General features: G+C 36.1%; 1 protein-coding gene across 8 annotated transcripts in view; it reads right to left on the bottom strand.

Moving 5' to 3' along the window:
- Positions 1-20,909, bottom strand: part of CPEB3 (cytoplasmic polyadenylation element binding protein 3) — an 81,805-nt gene that overhangs the window by 52,361 nt on the left and 8,535 nt on the right. For all 8 annotated transcript variants that reach the window (XM_017803860.1, XM_017803856.1, XM_017803862.1 and 5 more), the window contains exon 2: positions 19,984-20,894. In XM_017803860.1, coding sequence (XP_017659349.1) covers positions 19,984-20,883 — 900 coding nt within the window. In that variant the 5' untranslated portion in view covers positions 20,884-20,894. The remainder of the gene's footprint in view (positions 1-19,983; positions 20,895-20,909) is intronic.

Here is a 20,909-nt window from a genome sequence, read left to right on the forward strand (position 1 = left end):
GGAAAACTTTATTTCTGTTAAAACAACCCAATTCTTAGTAATATATAGTAGGAAAGAAGAGTTTGTTTTATTTCATATTCACTTTCTTAACAGAAATGCAAGGTTATATTAAAAAGAAAAAGTGTAACTTGGATGTAAAAAAATTGCACTCTTGTGATATATTAGTAAATTTATTAAGTAAAATCTGTATCATTCTCTCAAAGCAAGAATTTTTGTGCCTTTTTCTATTTGCTTTTTTAAAATACATGTACTGTGTATACATAAGGAGGTCAGATGTTTCAACACCCAACTATGACATCTTTTTAAAGAGAAAATATGAAAGCAAACATTCATCTTATATCCTAAGTAGGGGTAGGGAAGTATTTTTCAGTCAGATCAGTCCCCTGATCGGGCTGACTACACAGCTGTAGCAGAGCTGAGCTGGCAAAACCAACACTGGAGAGCAAAAGGGCAGCACTGCTGCTTTTGCCACAGTAATAATTTATTCCAGCTTTAAGCATTCCTGAGATTATAGTCTTAGAGGACAGAAGGTGTGAGTTCAGAAGAGGACACAGCCCACAAACTGAATTTAATTGTCCTTTATTAACATATGAATGTTATATTTTAACTATGGTACTACAGCAGCAAATCCCTGGGAGGCCCCACTTTGTTCTAAAACTTCCCAAGGAGATGTGCACATGGACACATATGAAAAAAGTGAGAAAAAATCGTAGCATCAAGGCAAGGCTAGGCAGGGCAGGTTTGTCAGAATGCCCCCTTTTAAGGGGCATACAAACCTGCAATATATTTTCCAGATGAAATTAGAGCTACATTAGATGCAGGAAGATCAATTTAATCAAAACCCTTTGCCTAGGAAATTATAACACTTCCCATTATAGTACTTGAGCAAGATAAATCTAGTAAAGGAAATTTTAGACACAACAGATTTTATGAGTATGTTGTGGCACGTACATAAGCATAATGCATGCTGACTACAGATTTTGTAGTGTGGGTGATAAAACAAACAAGTCAGGGCTAACATTCTAGCTCCTGAATAAAAGGGCTACTACCATTTTTCTTAGTAGCTTTCATTTCAGTAGTAACTCATTTGTACTCAGCAGATTTGAAGATTGTTTCCTAAATTCAGCAATTTCTCCCAAGAAAATTGGTGCTTCTGTACACACACACACACACACGGGTGCGATTATGTTTCCTCATTTCTCAGCATGAACAGGTTCTCCTGGTTTTGTGACTTGATACTGTTCCATCTCCCGGATTTGGCTTTTGCATTGTAGGCCACAAACCTACTGCCAGACAATCTGAACAACAAAAACAATTCATAAAGGCCCTTAGTAGCACATGAGAACTTTGCAAGGAAGTTCTGGGACTAGGATTGTGAATGAAAATCGAAATATATATAAAATACACAATGACAAAGCATAGTAAATAACTTGAAGTTTGAAAAATCAGCAAGTCTGAAAAATCTGCTGGGATATCTTCCTAGAGAATACAAAGCTCCTAAGACCTACTTAGATAAACTACATTATGGTATAAGAGAAATCTCCAGCTACAAGGCACTGCCTTTGGGTACACAATAATCATTAAGTCAGTGAAAGATTAAGTCCAGGCTGCCCGTGTTGGATTGTACTTTTGCTGTGTACAGACAGCTACTTGTTAGCTACTAGTGGATACAGCAGCATATTTTGGTTCTTACAATACTCCAGTCTTGAAAGAAAGAAAACATTCTGTAACAACAGCTCTTAGAGAAGAAATGGTCCCCAAAACTTTAAATTCCAGCCCTTGGCTGTAATCTCTACATTCATCCATGACATAGACTTCCTCAAAGTGTACATGTTAAGCATAGTGAAAAATGTCACAGAACACAGTGTCTATAATCTGTTAACTAAAAAAACTAAACCCAGAGATTAACTGCCAAAAATAATGGCAGTCAAGACACTAAAATGAGAAAATACAACAATATGCATTTTACCTGAACTTTATACTTTTGTGCATATGTATTATGCTAGTCTTTATTTACTCAACCATAATAATTATTCAGAGGTCTCCAGTCTCCATCCAATACACATAATGAACCAACTCCAGGAATGAATCAAAACGTTGCTTTGAAGAGGTCTGTTTATCTCCAGGACAGATGCTTGTGTTGCTTATTCCAGGAGACGGCTGAGTTTTAATCAGTGCATCAGCAAATTCCAAGAGGGGAAAAGACATTCTGAAAGTTATCTTAATTATGAAACAAAGATTACTCAGTAGTACCTGAAGTATGTAATTGACAAGTATGTGTAACATTTGAAATAAAAAGAACTTTTTCCCATTTGTTGTACCCTGTAATGTAGTAGGCTTTCAGACTCACAGCACGGGCATGTAAGGGTAGGGCATACCCAGCACTACCTCAGTTCCCTCCCAATAGATACACAAACCATGTCTTTACTGGTGAGAGAGAAAGATAAAGAATGAGGAAAAAAATATTATGGATGACAATGCCAAGACCAAGTCTACAATTACAGCCATTACAGGTGCTAAGTGGATCTTAATACAGCCTGATTTCCTCACTAAGTCCTTCAGCTTGAACAGGTGAAAAAGGAACTGTGAACTGAAAAAGGAAATTACTGACATATCCCACGGCAGAGACATGAAGAACATGCACCTTGTTCCAAAAACTGAAGCTGTACTATTTTCTTCTGTCTCTGCAGAGGATTATGGCAGCAGAGGCACTTGACCCTTAATTACTGAAGTACAGTTAAAAGGTGAAAAGTTTTATCCTGAGAATGCATGTCAGCAATCTAACACATGTTGCCTGAGCCTGGCTATCATCCATACTCAAAATGCTTAACCATGTAACACGCCTCAGGTACCTGGACCTTTCCAAGATACATTTTCCTGTGTCTACATATTTCAGTTCATCTGTTTACTGACTTCCTATTAAGCTTCCAAGCTTCCTATATTCTCAACAGTATTTCAGTTTCAGTAATTTATTTCAGTGTTCTACATTTTCATGTTGCCCTAGATTTTTAAGCTTTCTGCACCACTATGTGGCACAATGCAACCCAACTCTGCTGAGCAATAAGATGGCTTCCACTTACTGAAATATTAAGTGTTCCCAGAATACCAAAACTCCAGTTAGGGTCACAGAAATCTCAGCACTTTTGCTTACTAGATTCTTTCTAGACATAACACATGGTATTTTGATCAGAAGAACGAGATGAGATCCTAGGGAACAGCTAAAACAACTTTGCTATCAATGCAAACTTCTTCACTGTGGTCATTGCTGTGTTTCATTCTGTGCCTGGATTTGGTTGCACAGGATTGCTAAGCATTGCCAACTAAAGCTGAAGCCAATGGAAGCACAGCTTTGAATAAATACAGGGTAAAATGCCAGCACTGTTTTAAACTGGGCTCACTCACTCTGTTCTAGCACCTGCAGCAGGGGTTATTACTAAGAACACCAGGAAAACAAGTTTGTCTCGCTGCAGTATCCCAATCCAATGCAGCAAAAACAACTGCAAAAAAGTATTATGAAAGTTTGGCTTGGGACATGCTCAATATGTCATGATGGTGCACATGAATGATCACATACAGCATGCTCTAAATGCTCACTGAGCAGTCTTTAGCTCCTAGCAGCTTCTGCTGTGATGCAATCCCACTTGCACTCTCAATAAAGTCTTAAAAAGAAAAAATCAAAATATAGGAAATCTGAAGAATATGGTCACGTGCTAAAGTAAAATGATCACTTTGCAAAAGAATAAAAAAACTGTAAATAGCAAGTGTTACTTCCTTTGCAGCTTGGTGCTGGAATGCTGCCAAGAACAACATGACTGACAACACAGATGCACACAGAACTAGAAAAAACAGAAATCTCAGTAATTTTTTTCCGTATATTGGATTTAATAAAAATATGAAATAAACCAAAACAAATAAGGCAATATAAAATGTAGGTAGGATGGAAGAATAGGGTAAATTTGTCTATGCCCATAGACATAGACATGCTATGCACAGCATGACTACTAGCACTAATTCTTAATGGCATTTTATTTTAATTCCACTCTCTTTTTTGATCTTTCCAGTGAATTTTGCATAGCATTAAACTAAGCTGGATTTATTGTGTTCCCTTACTGAACAAAAAGGGGAATGTTTTCTTATGTTATTGCTGCTCTTGGAATGTCCACAGAAGACACACATCAACTTTTCATACGCTTTTCTTATTACCAACTGTAGCACATTTTATTTTCATAGGTTTCGGAAGTTCACTGGACAAAAGGTGAATTTTTTTAGGCTTGTTTAAAAAGCTTCTAAGAAAACTAAGGAAGTTTAATACAAACATAAAGCAATATCTAACTGTATATAGATTATGAAAACATTTCCACATAATTTGAAAAATAACATTTCAAAACTCTAGTTAACAATATTTAGTCACCTTGTCTGTGTTATATAAACGTTTATAGTTAACATGCAAGAACTCAAATTCAATCCAAAAGCCTTGAAAACTTGACCTATTCAAGCAATTTTTCCACAAAGAAAGGTAAAGTTGTATTACCCCTTATAAATTGAGTTCTAAAATGTTACAAGGAAACTAAAATCTTTCAGTGAAATGTTTGCAATTTTCTATTTTTTATTCAGATTAACTAGAAAGCAGAAGTAGAGATTCAACCAACATTATACAGAATTACAAAAACCAATATAAATTATATTATTCAGTTTAAATGTTCTTTTACTTTGCAGTTGAGATCCCCTTTTTGTACACACTTAATACTTGCTTAAAATATATATTAAAAAACTCAGTCTTTATAGCCATAAGACTTGGCATCATAATCACTTAAACAGTATATCCTGCCAAGTTACTGAATATTCAATATTCGCTTGCAAAGTGCGGGGAAGAAAGTAATTGACATTACCCTGCATTTTCCTAAATGAAGGTGGTAACTACAGAACAGACTGAGGGAAATGCACTAACTGTTCCCCTGGTTTAGGCAATTCATGTTTTGGAGTTGTAAGGAACAAACCACAATATGTCCTACTGGATACAAACTAAACATGCATACATATATATATATATATATAAAAAAAATTCTTACATTAGACCCTTACTAAGCAACTAAGCAGTAGCCTATCAACTGTGTTCTTTGAAGCACTCTTATTTATTCTTCCAATACAGACTTTTATAATATGCCAAGCATACTACTTATATGATCACCAATGTTATTTCTCCACCTCAGATTCAACGACAGTAAAGCACCTACTCCAGTGCTCACATCACCTAACGTAATGCTCCAATGGGGAACACCGTTTTTCACGAGGTAACAGAAATATAATAATTTTGCCATGAAAACAATTAAACAATGTGCTTTAAAACCCCAAACAAATAAAAAACCCCACAACAACAAAAAAATCAGGAGAATCTACAAAACATCTATTATTCTTACACTCATTACACTACTGCAGGGAATGATCTGCAGACAGTACAACTGACTGAGCGCTCACTGACAGGATTTATGTTTAGTCATATTTTGTTCAATGTGATGCTTTAGATAAAAATCTGCTCATCAGTCCTGCTGCTGAATGCATCTCAAAAAGCTGATGTATCCACTTTCTATTATAGTTACTAATTCCAGTAACAAATGGTTCTAACACTTGTAAAATATAGGATTAGAGTAGTTACACCCAAGATGACCATCAATTCACAAAAACAAGCAAGTGGAAAAAAAAATTTGTCAGCAGTAGAATTTACAAGGCCATTCATTATACCCTTGAGCAATTAAAATGACATAATTTAACTGGTTCATTGGCCTGCTGTGCAAGAGTTCAGCACTGATAAGTCACCTTTGGGCTTCTACCACTCTGTTCAGTAGAATGTGCCCCATAGCCTCTGCCCCATAGCAAGGAAAAAGTAACATTGACCTAAGAACTCCTTGCCAGATAAATCGATACACGTTAAGTGCAAACCTCAGATCACAAGATGAAACCAAAGATGCCAAGGAGAAAGAAGTACTGGAAGTGCTACAGTGTGAAAGGATCTGAATGGTCACACTTGGCAGTCTTGGCCACATAATGTAAAAGACAGTAGACATTGTATAAGGAAGCTATTGTCTCAGAAAGATTTACAGTCTGTCTTATGGCATGAGAGCATAATGAGACAAAATGGGAGATAGAAAAGAATACAAGTAATCATTGTCAAACAGATTTCTGAGCACCACTGCCCAGTAGCTTCATTGATTATGGTCACCACAGCAAAGGAGACTCAAGGATTTCTCTGAAATAGAAACAGTGGTTTTATCTACAGTTACTGATCATCAGTGACAAAGGATATATTGGTAATGTTAAAAAAAAAAAAGTGTCACTGAAATGTTTAAGCCTGATGACAAATAAAATATTGTCTCTCACCCAAACACATTACGCTTCTAAGAAAAATGTGACTAAAATAATATCTCACTGGCACGTTTCAAGTCAGGCTTCTGTTCCATTTCCATTGTGCTTAGAAAATACCACCTCCTGAACAAAAATCTTGTAGGTGTCAGAACTCCAGACAGCAATGTCAACAAAACAGAGGTAACACACTTCATCTTTTCACACAGGACAAGATCATCCTACAGGTTTGGAGAACTACCCTTAGAGAAGACAGTCATTTTCCATCTCAATGCAAATACAGGCCTTCGCTTCTAAAAGAAAATCAATAAAATTTTAAGAATAGTGGGGACAGTTGTTCAGTAAGGGCTGAGAGGGAACTACAGTCATCTACCAATATTTATGCACAGGCCTAAACCAGGCCAGAAACCCTCACAATGTTCCAGTTCCCAGAAAAGACAAGGAGGTGACCTTTCCAGCATGATGCCACTTTGCATTCAGCAGGATTTAAAGAAAACGTTTAATCTATTAGTTGCAATATACTTATAATTACTAAAATTACTCATGTGAGTTTATCCAAGTCCTAACTTTATATTATTAGAGCATGATCAATATGCATGACAAATTGTGGCATGCAAAAATCCATTCAGTCACTTTCTTATTGAGAAGAGTCAGGCAGCAAATGTTCTTCATCCTGGGACTTTATCAAGGACATAATCTATGACAGAATCTCAAACTGTCTCAGCCACCTTCTCGTAAGGGAAACAGAACTACGAGCTCTCTCAAGCTGTACACCTATTTCTAAATATGAGTTGAGGACTCCTGCGTAGCTACTGAGATATAAGGCAAACCTTTTCCTAAAGGATCATTATATTAGAAATTTTAATTTAAGAATATTTGCTATTATGTACTTGATCATCTGCAAAATTATCAAAGGTTGCATATATACAACTGAACAGGTAGGAAACAGCAACAGCAGCAATCCAAAGACCACTCATAGCATCAAGCCCCACTCAGAGGAAGGAAAAGCAGAAGTGGAACAAAAAAAATCCCAGTCCAAAATAACGTTTTCATTAGAAGCAACTCTTCAAATAAATTATACACAAGCAATTCCATTTCAGATGAAATTTTGTAAACAAAAGAATTTTTCCAGTTTCAAGTACTGAATCATCACACATATGAAAAAAAATCCGTTTAATAACAAATTCAAAATTAATGTATTAAATATATTACTTCATATGATAAATATATTAAAATAGTAACTGAATCACACTATGTATACTTGTATCTTCGATTGCCTAAGGAACATGAAGGCATCCAGGACATGAGGAAAAGAATAACTGTATCATGTACAAGGGGCCTGAATACTTATGTTACACTTCTTCAAAATAACAAGAATTGATACTTCTTCCTCTTAGATGAGAAGAAACCATGAGCAGTTTTGTGTTGTCAGGTGTTATGCATTCAAATTACTGCTGCTGCACATTTAGATTTAATTAAAATAATTCAGAAATCACTTACAAGACATACAAGTATGCAATTAACCAAAAGGAAACCTTCTTTATGCAGAAATTGAAAAGGATATTCATAGGAGCAAGAAAAATGCTTTCCTTTTATATTATAAGGGCTAAACTGATTAGCACATGGCAAATTTAGTAAAGATTGCTCCAGACAGGAAAAATGTCTTGAGATAAAAGCCTGCCTGGTTTGCAACCGAATTCTCCTTTTTTGTATGAGGTAATAAAGACTGACAGGTGCCTTAAGAAATGTTGCTAGGAGGAAAGAACCAGGATGCTCAGCCGCTTACATACATTCAGGGAAACTGTAAGAAGGTCAGCATGAATACCTTGGACAACAAATTTCCAGAAAAAAGTCAAGCAAGATTGATAAAAAAATTAAAACACGTCAGAAGTCAGGAGCAAATAATGAAGCCTCCCTCACATTCACAAGGGAAAATCAGGTAAACAAGGGGAAACAGAAAATACAGGTAAATAGTAAGAGACAAAGCAATATCATCTATCCAATTCAATAATAGATGAGGTGCATGGGAACACCCTAAACAAAAGGAGTCAGAGTCAGTAAAGCACAGTTAGTGGAACCACTAAAGCTAGTCCAAGTAAGGATGTCAGTACTGTATATATCTGACCAGCAAAATAAAAATTAAAGAACTGCAATAACTGAAGTAGAATATGAAACGTAGATGACAAACACTGTTTCTAGTTTTTAAGACTAAAATTCATGGATTTCTTAAGAAATACAATGCAGAAATAATATAGCATTATACATTACTGAAGCAGTACCCTGGAAATATGATCTCCGGTTCTTGAAAGACTATAATATGGCTGATCTAACAAGGATTTCAGCACAGCATTTCATATGGTGCTACAGGCAAAGTAACCATGTAAACAGGAAAAAAAAAGTAATTAGTGCAATTGAGGTAAGGAAAAAAAATGGCAAAATGGGAAAGAACTGCTAGAGCTAAACAGAATCTGCTAAAAAAAAGTGAATAACAGAGTTTCTTAAGGGCAAATCATGAGACCAGTTTTATCACTACTGTTGGTTAATAAAGTAGAAACACAATAATAATAATTACAAGATAACATCAACATAGAGGAGATCAGCTCATCATGCAGAAAGAACTGAAGAACTGCAGCAAAGCAGGCTGATATTTAATAGCACTAACCTACAAGGTCATGACCTCAAGGACTCAATTTTCTCTATAAACTCATCAACCAGAAAGAATAACATGGAAAGGAAAAATACCAGCGTTTATTAGTTAATTTCTGCACAGTTATAAACTACAAATATAAGTATTAAGTGTGAAAGGGTAAACAAAATTGCAGGTTGTGTGAAAACTATACATCTAGTACAGTTATCTTTTGCATCTATGCACACATACCTTCATTAAAAAAGCTATTTTTACTGTATTTGTTCTTTTAAATTAATTCCCCTTTCTCTGTATGTCCACTAGAGCCAAGGACTGAGTTATATTTTGAAACATTCACCAGTTCAAGTTTATATTCAAACAAGACTACTATGCAAGTGAAATAGCAAGAAAACTTTCCAGTTTCTCTAGAAAGTGAAGCCTTCCAAAAAAACTGTAAAATGTACTACAATCCATTTTCAAGTAGTTTTAAATGGCACACACAACAGTTACTTTTCCTTTGCCTGACAAGAAAAAATTGTTATAGAAGTAGTCTACTTTTTCTACTTTATGAAGCCATGTCAGAAGAGTGTGTTCCTCTTTAGACAAGGGAGGTAAGACTGTCTGCAGAAACTTGCATCACTTATAAAACTCTTATAAAACCGGCTGACAACTATGGGTGATTTTTTTACTGAGACGTCACAAGAACAGCTTCACTTAGCAGCAGCCAAAGTAGCAGGAGCCACCAACCTGAGGACCTTTACCACTAAATGTTGAACCCAGTCCAAACTACAAGATTTTATTTGCAGAAATTTTCATCCACAGAAAGTGAACGAGTGTAGTGTCATCTTGGATTGCCATATTTGAAAATGCCAGAGCTTCCCTTTCATTCTATATTATAAAAGTCCTACTTTTCCTTGTTCCTGACTTTTGTTCCCTCCACTCTCTTGTTCTGCCTTACTCTTCCTGCTGCACAGTCAGCAGCTACTTTGGCCATTGTGAGTTTTAAGAAAAGCCCTTTCAGTTACTGTGAGAGGTTTCACTGTTTTCAATTTCTTTTTTTTCAATTGTCACACGAAGAAACAATATGATCCTGGAAAGAATACATGAACAAGAGAATTATTTAGTGAGATGAAATAATTAGGTCAGACTGTTATGGGCATCATGACTTAAAACTAAAAGGTATCTTTATAAGTAATTTAAAGAAAATTTCAAACTTACAAAATGTGCTATATACATTTTACACACGTGGTTATTACAATCTTGATGCTTACTAAGCACATCAATAGATGATATTAGATTTGGTTATAAGCCATCTGTTAACATGCTGGACCCTAACAATCAGTTAATACATTAATCACTTAATTAACCCTTTACAAATGTACAATTACTGTAAAGGTCATGTAGTAAATGGGAGTAACACCAGCTACCTACATGTTAATTCATTAATGCTTTTAACATATCTCTTTCATGAAGCAAAATACTTCAAACAAGAATGAAGCAGTAACTTCCAACAAGGAATTACGAATTTTCCTTTAATCCAAAACAATATTTAACCATTAAAGTGTTTTAAAACAAAACTATTTTTTGCAATTCCCTAATAAGACTTATTTGCAAAAAAGAGCCTTTACCACTCTGAGAATAAAACTAAGCGAGCTTTGGTGGGTGATTTTGTTTTGAAGAGCCATTCTTGCAGATAGAAGACATTTATTCAGAAACACAGTACACTACAGATAACATATCACGGCTGGGCTTCGCGAACGAAGATTCGGGAAAGGTCTCTACCCACGTTTGTCACAAGCGCGCTGGTGGCTAAAAAGGCCAATACGAGACAGACATGTCCGGTTGCAAAAGGCACAGCAGGAAGACTCCTTAGGTGGTATATTCAGCAGGACACGATTCTTTCTGCGTTGCCTTTTCTCCTCAAGAGTGATCCTGCGTGCTTTCTCAAAGGCATCAGCAGCGTTATAGATGGTGTGTCTCCAGACCTCCCGACTGGAGGCCAGAGTAGACCAGTTATGATGATCAATGTGGCCAAGGCTGAGATGTTGTTTCAGGGAGTCCCTGTATCTTCTCTTTGGGGCTCCTCTCATGCGGCAGCCGGTGGCAAGTTCACCATAAAGCTAATAAGTCTTATTTGCAAAAAAGAGCCTTTACCACTCTGAGAATAAAACTAAGAGAGCTTTGGTGGGTGATTTTGTTTTGAAGAGCCATTCTTACAGATAGAAGACATTTATTCAAAAACACAGTACACTACAGATAACATATATATCTATGTATATATGCCTATATATGACTTTCAAAAGTTACCTGACATTTCTCATTAAAAGATCAGCTTAAACTGGCTTACAGTGTTTCCAAAAATAACTTCCTAGGATGACACTTTTTAAGATGAGCACCTTTGTAATAATTCTTCCATGTAGGAAAGATGAATTTCACTGGAACATCCACTTATGAGTATGACATAAAATAAAATCATATATATAAAATGACATGTTAAAGACATAATTCTTTCCTAATTTACGTCATAAATGTTTTTCTGTCAATCTGTGTGAAGATCCATCCTAAGTCACACATTCCAGAAGCCCAGAGTGGGGATGAGGAAAGAAAATCAGGCATGTTCAGACTAAATTATCAATTGGTTAAAATTTTTAAACTTCCAGAATTTAGAACTTCTAGCCAGTACTTCTGAAAATTCCATTCTCCCTGAATTTAAACCTACTTAAAACCCCTCACGCTATTAAGTTTGCACTGGAATAATTCCCACAGAGTAAGTGAACATTATTCGCCTTATGCCTACAGGGATTTATTGGGCCTTCCCCTGTAACTTGAAGCTTTGACATGGAAAGCAGAATAGGGAAGGCCAACTCATATAAGAAGGCTCAGTTAAAAAAGGGATCAAAAACCAGGAAGAAGTAGAAGGGATGTCTGAAAGCAGTGGAGTTCAAGGTGGATAAAACGAAGAAAAGGGGCCATGCCCGCAAATCCACACTTTGCCCAAAACTGAAACCCACTGACAGTTTATGCTCTGTGTACACATAGCTTTCATTTACTTTGTTAAACAAGAACAATCTGTAGAGTTGATCAAAAGACTCTAACTTGGCTGATGAATCATGTGAAGGTCACCATCCTAACATGCAACAGAATCTGTGGTTTTGCTTAAGTATTTCATTTAAACTCTAGGAATTTAAAAGAAAACTACAGTTCTCACAAATTTTGCAAAGCCATTCAGAAAAAAGAATCGGGAAGCAAAAGAGTAAGACTTCTCAGCATTTGGAAGATGTGCAGAGAATAACATAGACAGTTGAAGGAAAAGTGGGTATCAATCAAGTAAATTAAATATTTTGCTTCTTTTCTCCTCCCTGATGGAAAGTTCTTAATTCCTGAGTAATTGGCATGTAACATAACCTAAAATTTTTGACAAGTGATAATTTGTTGTCTTCACTTTTTGATGCTTGAGATTCTCACAAACATCAAACTTAGAGATTTCAGTGGATGTTCTGTTTTCAAAGACCTATGTAAGAACTATATGCTAAATATTTCAGAAAAAAACTACAACTTTTCAGTCTTCTCAGATTGAGCACTGAGAAGAAAATGAATTCCCCAAACTCTAGAATGGCAATCACATCACCCCTTCTCTTAACACTGTTGTGACAAAGCAGATCAATATCTATCCTGATTGGCACAGTGTTTCTCTCCTATAAGATCTTAGAAAAATTGACAATTTTATCTCTGCAGTGAGTTTGAGAAGCATGCAATAAAGGGACAAAGCCACATTAAGCAATGAGGAAAAGGAAGGCATCATTTAGTTGTGTTTTTCATATGCTACTGGTAACCTGCAGGAAAAGACAGAATCATATAACTGAAACTTATGAAAACAAAAATTTTGACAAAGTCTGAACATACATAAGCAAAGTTTCTGTGACATTTCACAACTTGCATTTTTAAAATTCTAAAATTTACAAGTAATAATAAAAAGATTACACGAATGAAAATCTAACTTCATGAACAAAAATTGTGCATTCATTTAACTACTGAGGCACCTGCTTACTACTGGTATGTACAATATTCTAACAATTGCTTAAAAGCAATCTTCTTGCACTTCTCAAATTTCTACTAAATGAAATATGGAAAAATTAAATAAAGAAGAAATAATGAAACGAAACATGGTAATGGCACCCTAAATTTAGGTACAGAATGTATAAAACATCATATAGCCTAAAAACTGAGAAGTCTAAACATGTTCTGACATACTTGTTAGAAAAAATGAGAATGGAAAACTATTACACTTCAAGTTTCATAGTCATTAAAAAAAAGACTTAGTTTAGTATGAAAAAGAGGCAAACGATCTCAATAACAGCAAAACCTACTCTGTCAATGCCATTCTAAAGTAAAACACAGCTAATGAAAATTAATTTCAATTGTATTTGGGAGAAAATGAACTAGTTATACATACACAGATCTAGATTACAGATGTACGTACATAAATATTTTGCATATATATATTTATACACAAAATGCTAATATTACTAGGAATGGAAAATTTGCCTAAAGCTTTGAAATATACATTGCTTATTTCTCTCACACTACATGTTCCACTTACTCTTGTTGCTGGCTGGAGGAAAAAAAATATCTCTGAACACATGTGGACATTTCGGAAGTTTCCTTATCGAAGGGAAATTATGAGCCTACACAGCACCAGGAAGAGTTCAAAGGGAAATTTAGCTGCCCTTCTACTGAGCAAACAGTAATTAGAAATCTCTGTTTCCTGCCCTTTCTGAAATTTTAGTTCCACCATACAGAACAGGTAGATGAGATAAGAAATGGTAAGAACTACTTCAAAACTATGTACCTAACTGGGTTTGGATTAAGTTAGAAGGGCATAACAGTCTGATTACCCCTGAGAGAAGCCAGTAACTTCCACCTAGTTCTATTGTTTCTCCCATCTCAAGATCGTACAGAATTTCTTTATCTAGCTTTTGATATCTTCTGAAGACATGGAATACAAGGAAAAAATCCACTATCATGCCTAAGGAATATGCTGTTCCATTTTCAGCTGCTAACTGCAACCACCAATTATACATGAAAAGCTTTCAATCTTGATTTCAGGGAGTTGAGAAGACAGAGTGGGGAGAAATAGGGAAAAGGAAACAAAAAGAGATACTTTTTCTATCCTAAGTTTTCTAACTGTAATTATGCTAAAGGTCTTGAACAGATCCTTTTCCTTAAATAACATATCACATGTTACTATGATAAAAGTGAAATCCCAATCAAAGCAGCATGCTTATTTTGGAAAAAACTGTGAAGTTTGTAAATGGCCTTTATTTCCTGTGGGAGTTCATGCCACAATTTGGAAAAAATCTTGATTAAATTTCTAGGACAAGCATCTTTTATTTATGAATAGTATTTTCAAACTTATAACACTATCTCAAGTGATCAGAAGGAAAAAGGAACAAAAAAAAAATCATAAAGACCAGAAAACCTTAGAGCATCTCTCAAATGTCATCACTGGATAGTTTTGGTAAATGTTTTTCTATACAGCCTAATTCAAAATTTCTAGAAAGTGGTCTACCCTGACCAAATCAAACTCAGATGTGTACAGTTTAAGATCACTTTGTAACTTTAAACTAAACAGTGCTATATTTTAGTTTCCCTTTAGTATACTTATGCCAGGAATCACTCATGAGTGACCATAATGAAAGAAGAGCTATTTTACCAACTGCTAAGAAATAGAAATGTTCATCATCCACTCGGCAAACTAATTTTTTTCCTTGAAAGCCACCTGGAACTTGAAAATACTACTTTTCCAGGTCTCCCTTCCTCTTACAGTCAGTTCACAAGAGCAGCCTAGGCAAAAAGATAAAAACTAGGAAAGATGATCCAAGAAGGGAAATAGCAAAATGAACTGCCCTGCCCTTCATCTTCCCTTCTACCTTACCTCCGAAAGAAAAGACAGATAGACCTTTATCAAATCTGCAGGACAAAATCATTGATTAATTGTTCTGTATTAACATCTTTAATGTTTTTAAGGAAGTGCTACCTATATATGGAATTGATCAGAATATCAGCTGCATGCTGAACTCAGACCTTTGCTCTACCTTCACTAACTTTAACAGCATAACTACAATTCAATTGGTTACTTAAAACTAACTAATCAATAAGTAATTAGTGATCAAATCATCATATTTTAAATGTAAACTAGGCATGTACTTTTTCTTCTGTACTGTTACCATACTTCAGTTAATTTGAAAACACAGACATTTAGAATTAAACCAAATTTAAAAACAAATAAGAAACTGTAAAATACTTCACAACTGATAATGCTAGAATGTCATATATTACTTGTAGTTACACTGAAAGACTACTGAGAAACCATGACATGCACTCTTACATTTTAATATTCAGAATCTGGCTACTAACTGTGCTAGTTAATACTACTGACAGAAGCATGTAAGAAAGGAGATGGAGGAAAAAAAAAAAGGCAGACCTATGCAATGCTCTCTTTTTTTTTTTCTTTTTGTCCATAAAGTTGAAGGCTGATACTTGTGTGTCATCATGTAAGAAAAATTAAGATAGGACTACATGCTAAGAAATAGATTTTAAGATACCAGTAACATTACTAAGTGTGGTTACCTACTAAACTGTCAAGAAGCCAGAGCCAATGCTAAATTTAGACTAAAGAAATACAGTGTTTTAAAAATCAATCTTCAAATAGACTTATTGCATACAACTATTTCTGGTTGAAAAAAACCCAACAGATCTAAACAAAGGTTTTAAAACTAAAGTCACCAGAGTGTATTAGTCAGTATAACTCCTTTACTCATAAACACAAAACTGTATTTGTTACACTGGTGAATGTTCCAATACTTGAACTCAATATATTTATGTATATATACACTTATACACAAACTCACTGCATGTTGGTATTGGCATTTAGGTATGAGATATTGAAGTTATATCTAATTTCTAAATTTAGCTTATAAATTTATTTGGTTAAGAATAATTCCTGTTAAAATCAATGAGGAAAAAAATCCATATCAAAACACCTCCCCAAAGATCTTCCTCAGTCTCCCTGCAAAAGAAAGTATGTTAAAACTATCTTTATACACAATAAACACCACCTTATTTATTTCTGCTCGAGAAATATTTATCAGTAAAGCTGCCAAGAATGACTTGATGCATGCCAGAATCTTCAGAGCACCAAATTGCTATGCATTTTTTATTGTTTCTAAAGAACATTACTTGAAAAGCAGCAAAACTTAACACAATTTCTGGAAATTTGTTACAGTGCTATTATAATTAAAAATCCACAAGGTAGATATCTTTAATTAGAATACTGGTCTTCAAACATTTAATTCCTTCTCTATCTTTTTCATTGTAAAGAGAATTTCTTACCCTTGCTTCCAAGGGTCTATTTTTCAGGCACTATCAATCCTCCTGGTTAGGAGGCTGTGTCCCAATATCTTCACATGGCCAACAGCTAAAAGAAATACACTATTTACCTGAGAGAAGAGAAGGAAAAGAGAATTGTGGGAGCAACTCAGAAGCACGAGATGATATTAGCTCTCTTCAAGCCCCACCACTCTGCTGTAAAATGGAACTGAACCGTTGTCTGTGTCCCAGGGACAATCAGTTACTGTCAGCCTCAAAAGCCAGAGATGAGAATCACCTGGCACAATGGCACAACACTACTGCTTGCCACATGACAATCACAAGACCTTCACCTGAACCATTCAGAAGACAAAGAATATTCAGAAGAACAAACTGGACACGATTTTGTATTTCCCATATGGCTTAGTTTCACATATGTTCCCACAATCTCATCTCCAGCTCTTATCTTCTACATTTCACTCCAGACTGATCACTTCTCTTCTGCTTTTCAACCATCAGCTTTGTATCTCCCTAATTTTTTTGTACATTGCAATCAATTTTTCCCAGTAAGTATATGGAAGCAATCTCCCTCAAAGCATTTTTAGTTGCCTTTCAACACCAATCACAAAGCAGACATCAGCAAAATTTCTACTGAATATTTAAACATAATAATTTTAAAATTCTACCAATATTTTAAATCTTCTGATATGTTCTGCAGCACAACTCCTTGGGACAGATGCCAACTGGTTTTGACGTACAAGATGTACTTGCAAGCGGACTTGTCTATCTCGTATTGGCCTTTTTAGCCACCAGCGCGCTTGTAGCAAACGTGGGTAGAGCCCTTCCCAAATCTTCGTTCGTGAAGCCCAGCCATGAACAAGATGCACTAAAGTATTACTCAAATGCAGGGATAAAAGATATCTAGCATATTCCTTTATATACATGTTCTTAAGAGAAACATTTTCAAATCGAACATTTTTTCCTAGAATAAGATATACCAATAGCTGAGTGTCAACTGTCTTCAAGCATTACAGACTCAGAACACAAATCTTGGCTACAGAAGTTTTCTGCTTAAAATTTTTGATCACTGCAAAGACCTGAACTACAAAGACCTGATGTTATTTCAAACAGTGAACATATTAATAGTTTTCTTTTTACTTAGGAAGTTTAGTAATCTTAACATAAAAGAACAGGTTAACACAAAGAATTTGCTATGTGCAAAAGTGTGTTGCTAGAAAGTTTACTGGAAGGTCTTTCTGAAGTAGCTCAAAATCGTGCATTATGAGGGGTGGCAGATGTACATGGACAAACCTGCCAGAACTACTTGATAGTGCTGACAAGCAGAACTTACTGTGTCAACATATTGCCCAATTTTGGGGTGGGGGGGAAGAAGAAGAAAAAAAAGGCAACCAAAACCTTGGCAGCAAATATTAAAAACTCTTAGACTAATTTGAATTTCATTTTTATCGTGTAACTAAACAGTTGCCTCCTATCAATAATATGGTTTCAAGACATCTTTGGCAATTTGTTTAGTACAGCAGCAATTAACATTAACGCAGATCACAATTTTGTAAGCAAAATTCAGCAGTTTGTATAAAAAAATAGGAAAAAAAAATACAAGTTTTCTGAGTCTCCGAAATCAGAATGTTATACCAACTGGTGCTGAGAGTAGTCTAAGTATTTGCTTTCAGTGGAACCTGAAAACACTAGGTTAAATTCACAGAGGAAAAAAAACAAGTTTTCAAATTTACATATTGCCTAATATGTTAGTTTTTCAAAACCTTAATTTTAGAAAACAGAGGAACTTTTCTTTAAAAGCAGTTGTCTACTTTTTTTCTCCTAGTGATGACTAAATATTTGTCAGTTTAAATTGAGACAATTTACAGTCACAATAATAAACTTGTATATTCATTAAAGATGTATCTCAACAATCAAACCACCAAAATAAGACCATTTACTGTTGTTTTCCCTACTAATTCAAATATATCGAAATTTGTCATGTCTTCTATGTAGACAATTAAGAATAATTGTAAATCGAAACACATTTCCCACTCCTAAAAAACGACTGGGAGCTATATTCATTAGCTTTTGTGTCACTGTGCTCTGTGCAAAATACTATTTGAACCAGGCATATTGTGTCTAAAGCGTAATCTTTCTCCAGACTTCAGCGCTCCAAAGACATTAACCAGCAGTTCACCAGAAGCCACTCCGCCTTCATTTAGGGTAGCCAATAAAAAATTTGCAACTCTCCCTTTAAACAGAATGAAGCAGCAAAATGAAATTTCAGGGCTGACTATAAGGTGCCCTCTTTGAATGGGACTGGAAAGTACACACGATAACATGTATTTTACTTCGCAGTCTCTAAAAATAATGGGGGTGAGGGTTGTGTGCTTGATTTTCTTTTTTACTGCGTCTCTAATACTGTCAGGATAAATGCTATTCTTACCAAACTTGTAAGTTAAAAATGTTTAAGAGTTCATACTTTGTTGAGAAAACAATTACCTAAAAACAAGAATATATGAATGGTTAAAATGTATTTCAAGGCAGAAAATTTTGACTTGTCTGACACTAAAACAGCTAACCCAGAAAAAATTAGAGATTCACTTCATCTTATATAGATATAACTGCAAGTGCACGCTCTGCTTTTTTTCAACCTAAAATGGATTTCACACCATGACAGGTTTCATTCTGCATTAAAATTGCAAATCTTCTATGTGGCCCAGTTTCAGCTGCAATTGATCTGCTTTGTCGTCATAGATTAAAAAAAACAGTGAAGGGCACTGCAGCTTTAAATATTTCAGAGCTATGTAGCTAGTAAATAGACTCCATTGCAATATGGCTCTGAAGGTCGTGTCCTATTGTCTCTTTTCTCTGCAAATATTTTGAACAGCATAAAATGGTTTATTTTATACAATACCTCCCTGCCATTTCTAAATCATGTCAATTGTATTAGGCACTTCCTTACTGGAAAGGACAGATACGCCACACTTTCCACACACACCCACGCTGCTTCGTATTCAAAACGTCCACTGTGAATATAACAGCAGGGTGTACATACTAGAGGTACACAGCTTTTCATATGGATACCTTATGCAAACAGACTCCCCATTAAATCCCACCACAACATAAGGACAATTAGTTATTTCAATGGTGATAAAATAATTAACTGGATTTCAGGTCAAGAAGCATCTTTGGTTAAAATTAACAGCCCAGTTAGAAAACTGAAGGCAGCAATTTTAACATTTCCATTTTCTCACATATGGGAGAATACGAAAAAAAATTATAACACAGCACCAGAAAAATGCAGGCTGCCAAATCTGTTTTTCATGAAGGCTACTACCTTTCAGATGATAAAAAAGAGCAAAGAACAACAACATAAAAAAAAACCAAAAGCCCTGTCACATTTAACAGTATGTTATAAAAAAATAAGACTATAAATCTTAAGCCCAAATTGGAAATCTCTGTGTATGTAGACCCTAGGTTCGACCCCAATTCTTTCATATAAGGTGACTATTTGATGCAAATATGAGTAATGGAGATGCCTCTCAGAACAGAAATGTGAAATACACCCCTGCAAAACCCACAAATTTGTGATAGCTGCCAATGTTCAGAAGGTGCACGGAGTCATTTACCTGAAAAGGCAACAGATTGTTGCCATTGTCCGTCCTGAACGCGTTGTCTTCCATCCAGGATTTGGGGGTTAAGGGTGCAGCCCGTGGGAACTTCGGAGGGGCAATGACATTGCTGGAGAACGGTTTTTTAAGGGGTGAAATGGGATTGAGGGGGGAGGGTACACCGACCCCCACTCCCACGCCGACCCCCACTCCAACTGCCCTTCGAGGGTCCCTACCAGCCTGCAGCCCACCCCAAGGGTTGGAAGGTGTACTCCAAGCCGCATTTTGATGGTTATTCCAGCTGGAGGAGGAAGAAGAAGAGGCAGAGGAGGAAGATGGTTTGCTGGTCATGATGGGCTGATGGCTGTAAGCAGCATTTCTCTGGGCAAAAGGTGCCTGATTAGGGCTTACAGGTGACCTCCGCTGCTGCTGCTGCTGCTGGGCTTGCTGCTGCTGCTGCTGATGTTGGTGGTGTTGAGTCTGAGCTAGGCCAATCTGAGGTGAGAAAGTGCCACCAAATACAGGGTTGACATGGTGTGGAAAATTCTGGAAAAGCATTGTCCCATTGACTGGAGTAATCCCCTGGAAAAAGCTATCATCCACCGTGTTTGTGGTCCCTGTAGACCAGGTGCTGCCAAAGGAGGGAGACAAGGAGGTGCCGGCTGCAGGTTCTTGTTGAGGCTGGTGAAAGCTCAAGCCAGGCAAAATGGGAGACTCCATCTGCATCTTCTCCTTGCTATTTTGGGAAGGAGCCGATGTGCCGATACTAGTCACTGAACTGTTGTCTTCTGGTTTGGGTGTCTCCGACGAGATGGGTGTAGAGGGGGCTTCTGCTGAGTTTGGATCTTGCTGTTGCTGCTGCTGCCGCTGCTGCTGGGGCTGGGCTTTGCTTTTGTCCATCAGTAAATCATCCTGCATGGTTTGCGCAGCTGAAACAGTAGGGG

Source organism: Lepidothrix coronata, unplaced genomic scaffold (assembly GCF_001604755.1).
Source record: "Lepidothrix coronata isolate B3197 unplaced genomic scaffold, Lepidothrix_coronata-1.0 Scaffold8, whole genome shotgun sequence".
Taxonomy (NCBI): domain Eukaryota; kingdom Metazoa; phylum Chordata; class Aves; order Passeriformes; family Pipridae; genus Lepidothrix; species Lepidothrix coronata.